This window comes from Canis lupus, chromosome 19 (genome assembly GCF_003254725.2).
Source record: "Canis lupus dingo isolate Sandy chromosome 19, ASM325472v2, whole genome shotgun sequence".
Lineage (NCBI taxonomy): Eukaryota > Metazoa > Chordata > Mammalia > Carnivora > Canidae > Canis > Canis lupus.
The window spans coordinates 17,226,417-17,235,544 of record NC_064261.1 but is presented as its reverse complement, the minus strand read 5'-3'; the positions used below and the strand labels follow the sequence as shown (position 1 = coordinate 17,235,544).

General features: G+C 35.7%; 1 protein-coding gene across 1 annotated transcript; it reads right to left on the bottom strand.

The window, feature by feature from the left end:
• Positions 1–1,371: 1,371 nt before the first annotated feature.
• On the bottom strand, positions 1,372–1,700 carry LOC112642714 (cytochrome c oxidase assembly protein COX20, mitochondrial-like). The gene is given in 2 exon segments (XM_035702062.1): positions 1,372–1,556; positions 1,559–1,700. Coding segments are annotated over 2 exon segments (327 nt in total).
• Positions 1,701–9,128: the final 7,428 nt, after the last annotated feature.

Sequence of the window (9,128 nt, the reverse complement as noted above, 5' to 3'; positions counted from 1 at the left end):
GCTGTTTTGATTACTATAGCTTTGCAGTGTAGTTTGAAATCAGGGAGTGTAATATCTCTAGCTTTGTTCTTTCTCAAGACTGCTTTGGCTATTTGGGGTCTTCTGTGGTTCCATATAAATCTTAAGATTCTTTATTTTAGTTTGTGAAAAATGCCATTGGTATTTTGGTGGGGATTGCATTGAATCTATAGATTGCTTTGAATAGAGTGGATATTTTTATGATATTAATTCTTCCAATTCATAAGCATCATATATATTTCCATTTATTTGTGTCATTTTCACACTCTTTCATCAGTGTCTTAGAGTTTTCACCTCCTTGGTTAAATTTATTCCTAGGTATTTTATTCTTTTTGATGCAATTATAAGTGAGATTGTTTTCTTAATTTCTCCTTCTGATAGCTTGTTATTAGTATAGAAAGAAACACAACTGATTTCTGTATGTTAATTTTGTATCCTATAACTTTACTGAATTCATTTATTAGTTCTTCTAATAGTTTTCTGGTGGAATCTTTAGGGTTTTTTTTTTATATATAGCAGCATGTCATCTGCAAATAGTGACAGTTTTATTCCTAACTTTCTAACTTTATTGCCTAATTGCTGTGACTAGTCTTCAATACTGTACTGAATAAGACTGGAGAGAGTAGATATCTTTTTCTTTATATTAGAGGGAAAGCTTTCAGCTTTTGACTGTTCAGTGTGATGCTACTGTGGGTTTGTCGTATATGACCTTTATTATGTTGAGGTACATTCCTTTTATACTCATTTTGTTGAGAGTTCCTATCATAAATGGAAGTTGAATTTTGTCAAATGCTTCTTCTACATCTATTGAGATGATGATAAGATTTTTATTCCGTTCTTTGTTAATGTGATGTATCACATTGATTGATCTGTGGTTGAACATTCTTGCATCCCTGGAATAAATCCTATTTGATCATGGTATATGATCCTTTTAATGCATTGTTGGATTTGGTTTCTTAACATTTTGTTGGGATTTCTGCATCCATGTTTATCAGAGATATTGGCCTGTGATTTTCTTTTTTGAGGTGTCTTTAGTTTTGGTCTCAGGGTAATAATATTAGCCTCATAAAATGAGTTTGGAAGCATTATTTTCTATTCATTTTTTTTGGAATAATTTGAAGATAGGTACTAATTACTACTACTACTTTTCTTCTTCCCCTCACGCTCCCCTACCCTTCTCTTTCCCCTCCCCCTCTCTTCCTCCTCCTCTTCCTGGTCCTTCTTCGATTAACACATACTTTATTTCCTTGATTGAAATCCTTATGGTACATATGAGGTTTAATAGAATTGACCTCAGTTTTGTTTACAGAGACTCCAATGAATTGTATTTTGGTTTTCTATGCTTGAGACTGCTCAACTGCTGGAGTTGCCATTGGTTTGTTTTCTGTCAGGATCAAGGTGGGTACTTTCATATAAAATCTTATTTTTAATTCCTTCTCTGGAAGTTCTTTCCTGGATTCTTGCTTTGCCATAATTATATCCACAATGGAACCAACATCCTAAAGTCACCAAGATAAATCCTCATACTCCAACATCATAACAAAAAAATGTTCAAGGTCAGGCACAGCAAATCCTAATGAACCATACAATATCAAATCCCATGCACAGGGAATATTTTTGATATATAAAATTCCTAGAAGCTTAAAGCACTTCCCCTTGGTGGGCTTGCCAGGCTCCCACATGGGGGCTGTGGGCTCCAGTGGGTCCCTGTACTAATTCCTTTAAATGAATGCTTCATAGAATTTACCTGTGAAGCTGTCAGGTCTTGGACTTCTCTTTTTTGGGAAGCTTTTAAATTACTGATTCAATCTCATTATTTGTAATCAGTCTCTTCAGATTTTCTATTTCTTTATGATCAGGCCCAGAAGATTGTGTTTCTAGGAATTTATCCATTTTTTCTAGGCTTTCCTAGAAAAAGGAAACATGTTGATGTATACATGTTCATAGTAATCTCTTATGATCCTTTGTACTTTTGTAGTAACAGTTATAACTTCTCTTTTATTTCTAAATTTATTTGGGCCTGCTTTCTTTTTTTCCCTAATGAATCTTGCTGGAATTTTATCAATTTTGTTTATCTTTGCAAAGAACCAGCTTTTCGTCTCATTGATCTTTTCTATTTTTGAAGATTCTAATTTATTTCTGTCCTGATCTTTATTATTTCCTTCCTTCTACTAACTTTTGGCTTGGCTTGTTCTTTTTTTTTTTTTCTTCTTGTTCCTTTAAGTGTAAAGTTAGATAGTTTACTTGGGATTTTTCTTGTTTCTTGAGGTAGGCCTGTATCACTATGAATTTTCCTCATACAACTGCTTTTGCTGTATCCTATAGATTTTGGGAAGTTGTGTTTCCATTTTCATTTGTTTTGTGTATTTTTAAAATTTCATCTATAACTGTGCCTTTTTCAAAAGTTGGCTTTACCTATAGTTTTTTTTTTTTAATGTTCCAATCAAAATAGATATATTTTTAAGAGCTTCATATAGTATGATGCTCAAAAATTGCTTAACTGAGTCCTAGGTTTGCCATATTACCAGATGAAGGAATACTGGGAAAATAGTAGATTGAATTTGATTTTCTAAGTTCCATTTCTTCTTTGGAAGCTATTCCAAAATTAATTTAAATATGCTGATTAATTTAGCATATTTCTATTACTCCTTGTATTGAATCACCTTGTATTGAATCACTATATTAAATAGGGATCACTAACTTTCTGAAAAATGTAAAGTTAGGTGCTGTACTTATTTATAAAATGTTCACTTAGGTTACTGCAGTGAGGCAAGATAAATATGGGATGTACTGATGATGCAGCCATTCTTTGTAGATATGGCACTTCTCTCATCTAAGTTGGAATCGAGTCATTCAGTTCAACAAATTTATAAAATTTTTGCTAGAGTTCTAGTGATACACCATTAAATAGGATAGCTACAATATTTTCCCTGATAGAGCTGATGTGCTAATAAGAGACATGTATGAATATAAACAGGCAATGCTATATGTTATAATAAGTGCCATTGTGCAGTGGAAATAGAGTGTGGGGTATGAGCATGGTAAATAGATGAACAGCAATTTTTTTCTGGGATTCTTGGCTTTCTTGTCATGACATATGGAGAAATAAATGTATATATTTTATATATTTCTTTAGTCCCTTTGGACTGGTATAACAAAATACCATAGACTGGGTGGCTCATACACAATAGAAATTGATTTCTTACAATTATAGAGGTTGTGAAGTCCAAGATCAAGGTGCTAACAGATTCAGTGTCTGATTGAGGATCTCCCTGGTTCATAGAAGGTCATCTTCTTGCTGTGTCCTCATGGTGGGAGAGGTGAGGGATCTCTCTGAAGTCTCTTTTATAAGGGAACTAATCCCATTCAGGAGGGCTACACCCTCATGACCTAAATACTTTCCAAAGGCTTTACCTCCAATTATCATCATGCTGGAGATTCAACTCCAACACAGGAATTTGAGGGCACACAAACAGTCCGTAGCAGTAAATGTATATTTAACTTTGTAAGGAACTGCCAAACCTCTCCAAAGTGCTATATCTTTTTTTGCATTCCCATCAGCAATAAGTGAGAATTCCTATTGTTTCATATCCTTGACAGCATTTTGTAGTCTTCTAATGCACCCTTTCTTGTTTTCTAATATGCTTCAGGAGTTATTCTCTTCCATGTTATTTTTCCTATTTGTTTCAGAAGGTTTTAGATAGGGAAGATAGTTGCTTATGTTTAGTCTCCATCTCGATCTAATTTTCCATAAAGGGTTTAGCCTAGTCCTTCTCACCTACTTTGTGAAAATTTATTTGTCTAGAGACTTCCTATCAGTCTCCTATCAGAATATAAATTCCTTTGCTTAAATTTTTTTTCAATTTAGTTGGGACCACAATACAAGGCAGTGTTTTTATGGAGGTCTGTCATATTTGTGAAGAATTTCAGGAAGACTTTGCTCAGTTTTTTGTGTTAGTTTTTCTTTGTTCAGTGATCCAACAACATACTGTTTCCTGGCATCCATACATGATTGATAGATTTTAAATATCATCAACACATGTTGCTGATATTTTGTAAATGCATCTCCTGGACTTTTACACAACATGTGTAAAACATTTGCACAACATAGTGCAACATGTTATTCCAATGGACTTATTTTGTGCCATGATAAAAGGGCTAAATATTTTAGTTTCTGATTTCTTTGACCTTTTGTTTCATAAACTCCCTTTCCAGAAACTATGGTTTCTAAGGCTTAAAAAAAACTCCACTTTTCCTTAGGCATTATTCTTATTAGTAAGAGAGGCCTTGAAGTCACATCCTAGCACATGCAGACTCAGAAAGGGCATCTGTCCTTTTCCTCCTGGATGTCCTGCTGTTGCTGCTGCTTTTGTTTACTCTTTAAACTGTGCTGTCTGGTGATACACTACCTGGTATAGAAGGTCCAAAGCAGAAAACAGTAGGCTCATATCAACAACAGGGTAGAGCTTATTGCCTAGTGACTATTGCTAGCTAAGATGATATATTACCAATCAGTATGAAAGTTAATTTGTATATAACAGCTTAAAATTATCAATTTATTCTGTTGAAAGCTTTGTTTCCACTTTAAAATGGGTTTTGCTGCTTATGAAACTTTATTTTCATCATCATTGCTAGGTATTCATTTTCCTGAGTATAGTGAGTGAAAACTTAAGGATAAATCAGAATTCTTTTCTTTGGTAGCTTCTCTAGTTTCTTTTTTTTTTTTTTTTGTAGGTATTTTTTTCACAGAAACTGCTATCTGCCATCTGATTTTTAAAAATCTGCTTCAATTTTCACTTTTAGTGCCAGGGATATTTTTAAACACTATCTTTTTCATGAAAATATGAAAAATGAACCTGCTAAAAAAAGCATATTAAGAGAATTTTTACTAAAAAAAGTAATAAGAGAATCAGGATGAAAAGCAAAACATGTAAGAGGATGGTTGCAAATATAAGTAAATAAGTTTTCTATGTTTGAGCTTCCAATATGATCCAAAATTTCCTGCCAGACTAGAAGAAAAAGTGAAAATATTATAGTATGAGGTTCTTGGCATTTTAAGGAATTATAGGAAGTTCTCATGGAAGACAAATTTTGCCCCCTGGCACTACATTCTAAAAGGCAAATCTTATACAGAGCCCATGTAGAAGGAACTAAATATTTGGAATAGACAGTATTCTCAAAAACAAGAAAATAGTTCATGTGACAAACTTCAGTAAATCTACAAATATAAACTAAAGCATATTTCACTGGAGACGGAATTTTTTCCCCCCAAGGAGACTTACAAGGGCCTAAATTGTGTGGCCTAAGTATCATAATCTTCTGATAGTCTTACATAACTCTCTTAACTTAAGGTATGTATATGGACTGAATTGTATTCTCCCCAAATTCCTATGTTGAGGCCTAACTCACAGTATGACTGTATTTGGGAGGTAGGGGAATAAGGAGGCAATAAAAGTTAAGTGAAGTCATAAGGATGGAGCCTTATAATCCAATAGGACTGGTGTGAAATTCTGATGTGGAGAGGAAGAGACAAGAGAAAGTCTATCTCTCTCAGCCAACACAGAGGAAAGGCCATGTGAGGATACAGTGAGAAGGTGGCCATTTACCAAACAGGAAGAGAGGCCTCACCAGACACCAATCTTGCCAGCACTTGATCTTGGACTTCAAGCCTCTAAAATGGTGAGAACATAAATTTCTGTTGTTCAAGCCCCCCCAGTCTGTGGTATTTTGCTATGACAGCACTAGTTGACTAATGCAGCATGGCTTCTAGATAGAAGGTAATCTTTCAAACATTATGATAAGGATTCCTTGGTCTGCAGGCATTAGAGTGACTTACTTGCATGTAGAGGTAGGCAACGTCTTTATATTAACCTCTTTATATATAACGTCTTTATATATAAACCTCTGTTGGGCAGCTCCTCAACTTTCATGAGAGGTTGTCAGCCCTACCAACTCTTTTGACTTCCAAAGCAGATGGATTGCCTTCAGTTGGCAATGTAATGTTTACTATAGGTTAGTTTCAACTCTTCAGCTAGTGAATAAGCTCCTCAGGAGTGGCTCTGGGCCATATATAACTAATCTTTGCCATGCTAAACACTCTTCTTCACTATTCAACAGGAGGACTGTTGAGCTGCGTGTTTTTTGTTTTGCCAATGTACTAAGACAGTGAATAATGTATTTTTCCTCCCATACTTTCATCAGTGTAAGTAGCTAGAGAGACCAAAGAGATGAAGGCAGGAGAAAGAAGCTGTGGGCAGGAAGTTGTGACTTCAGTCTTCTTCTTCATCTACTTCTTCTTCTTCTTCTTCTTCTTCTTTTTTTTTTTTAAGATTTATTTATTTAGGAGAGAGAGAGAGAGAGAGAGAGAGAAATGTATGGTAGGGAGGGACTGAGGAAGAGGATCTTCAGCAGACTCTGCTGCTGAGTGTGGAGCCTGATGTGGGGCTTGATCTCACGACCCTGAGATCATGACTTAACCAAAACTGAGAGTCAGGTGCTAAACTGACTGAGCCACCCAAGCACCATGATTTTAGTCTTCTTAATTCTCCTCTAATCATTTGAATAGCAGATTTAAGGCAATAAGAGTACATCATGTACTATAAAACTCATACTGAGTTTTAAAACATATACATTGCTATGGCCTTTACTATTTCACATTATAAATATTGGCAGTAAGTTTTCCCAAGTTTACAGAAAATAGAAGAATTTGAATCCAAATTTACCCAAACCTAAAACTAAAATTATGTTAATTCTGGCAAAATTTTTAGAAACTCAAAAAGGCTAGGAGAAAAGAATTCATGAAATGGACATGTTTTGACACTTTATTTTTATTTTTTTTAAAGATTGTATTTATTTATTCATGAGAGACAGAGAGGCACAGAAACAGGCAGAGGGAGAAGCAGGCCCCATGCAGGGAGCCTGACGTGGGACTTGATCCCGGGACTCTAGGATCATGCCCTGGGCTGAAGGCAGCGCTAAACAGTGAGCCACCCAGGCTGCCCCTGTTTTGACACTTTAGATAATACTTTATTAACTTAGTGAATGTCAGATATGGCCATTTCCAAATAGTAGCTATTTTAAATGTACAGTTTTATTTATTTTTTAAAGGTTTTATTTATTTATTCATGAGAAACACAGAGAGAGGCAGAGACATAAGCAGAGGGAGAAACAGGCTTCCCACAGGGAGCCTGATGTGGGACTCCATCCCAGGACCCCAAGATCACAACCTGAGCCAAAGGCAGGCACTCAACCACTGTGCCACCTAGGCTCCTTCCTCAATGTACAGGTTTAAATATTTGATCTGTTAGGTAAAGATGGAAGATTTAGGAGTAGATAATACCCTAAATCTCATGGTGACAAAAGGCACATTGATCAGTTTCCGGTCTGTTTGTGTATCTATCTTTCCATCTATCCCTATCTGAGTTTTTATCTGCAAAATTCTTCTTCCTCACTGTGTGATGTTTGAGTGTAAGTACTTGTGCAGTAGTATAAGTTTACAACTTAAACATCTAGCATGGTGTGAACTCTATATAGAAAACATACCAAAAAACCCATATACTCAGAAAACAAAATTCCCCCAAACTCTATATATTAGAAGCCAATTATCAGTGAAATAGGATGAGGGAAAGGAAAAGTTGCCTAGATAAACCCATAAGATAAATATATCAGGCCTTGATTGATTGCTGATAAGTTTTACAATTTATAGCAAAACCAAACAAAAACCCACATTGATTTGGCTTAGTTTGATTTAACAGTTTGTCAATGTCTCACTGGATGGATTCAAGCAGATAAAATATAGACTAGAAAATGATGATGTGCTTGCTCTGTCTTATGGAATGAGAACTACAGGACTGGCCATGCCAAAACCATGCCTCTTTTTCTAGACTCATTATAAGTTGTGAAGTGGCATGATGCAATGTGAATGTCTGGACAAGTATCCCTTTTGTTGTTTTCAAGGGGGTTATGTCCTAGATTTGTTCCTTTGCAAACTCTCCACAGTTTACATAGCTGGAGAGACTTAACGCCTTGGCAGACCTTGGCAGGGGCACAGGTTTTATCTGTGGGTTTGCCCTCCTAGAATGGGAGGCAGTTAGTGTATATAGGAACTGCATTCTTTTTGCTTGTGGTTACTCTTTATGTTTTATCACTATTTCTTCTAATCACATGAGAAAAATAATATTTTCTATGCATACTAGACTTTCTGAAAGAGAAAAACAGGGAAGAGAGCTCTTGGATTTCTCCTGCCCTCCGTAATCTTCTCTTCAACGCTCACTTCCTCTTAAGAATATGTAATCACAAATTTGATTAAATTCTTCAAGAATTGGAGCATTTGCTACTGAAAATACTAGGCCATGGACTTTATGTTTTTGGGTGAGAGATGGTAATATCACAAGTCTTTCTGAAGACTGTGAAATAAGTAAAGAGAGTATACATGTTCTCCATGCTCCTTCTGGGTCGTTTTCCCCTTAAACATGTCATTGCCAGAACCATCAATACGTTGGTCAAGAGCAAAGTCAAAGTAACCTTGAAGAGAAATTGTGGAAATCATGAAGTATCAATAAGAATTATTGTACTGACTGTGAGAATTCTCTGTGTCAGTAGCTACTTTGTCAGTCACTTTATTTTATTTTAAGATTTATTTATTTATTTATGATAGACAGAGGCGGGGGGCAGGGGCAAAGACACAGGAGGAGGGAGAAGCAGGCTCCATGCCCGGAGCATGACGTGGGATGTGGGACTTGATCCTGGGCCTCCAGGATTGAGCCCTGGGCCAAAGGCAGGCGCTAAACCGCTGAGCCACCCAGGGATCCCCCTGTCAGTCACTTTAATGATATACCTTAGAGGCGAGATTGTCTTAGTCTAGTTAATACTTCTTCAGAAAATCTAGTTGAGCAATTCAATAACCAATATATGGGTTGGGTTAAATAAACTTGCCTTGCAAATATTCTAACATATTTCCTCTGAATTTCTAGTATATATCCAAACCAAGCAGTTTAAACTTGATGGTATTCTCTTTATAGTTCATTTTTATAAGTGTTTTAATGACTAGGTTAGAAACTTTCAATGTCTCAGGCATCTTTGATTTCACCATAAGATTTAATATGTCTTGA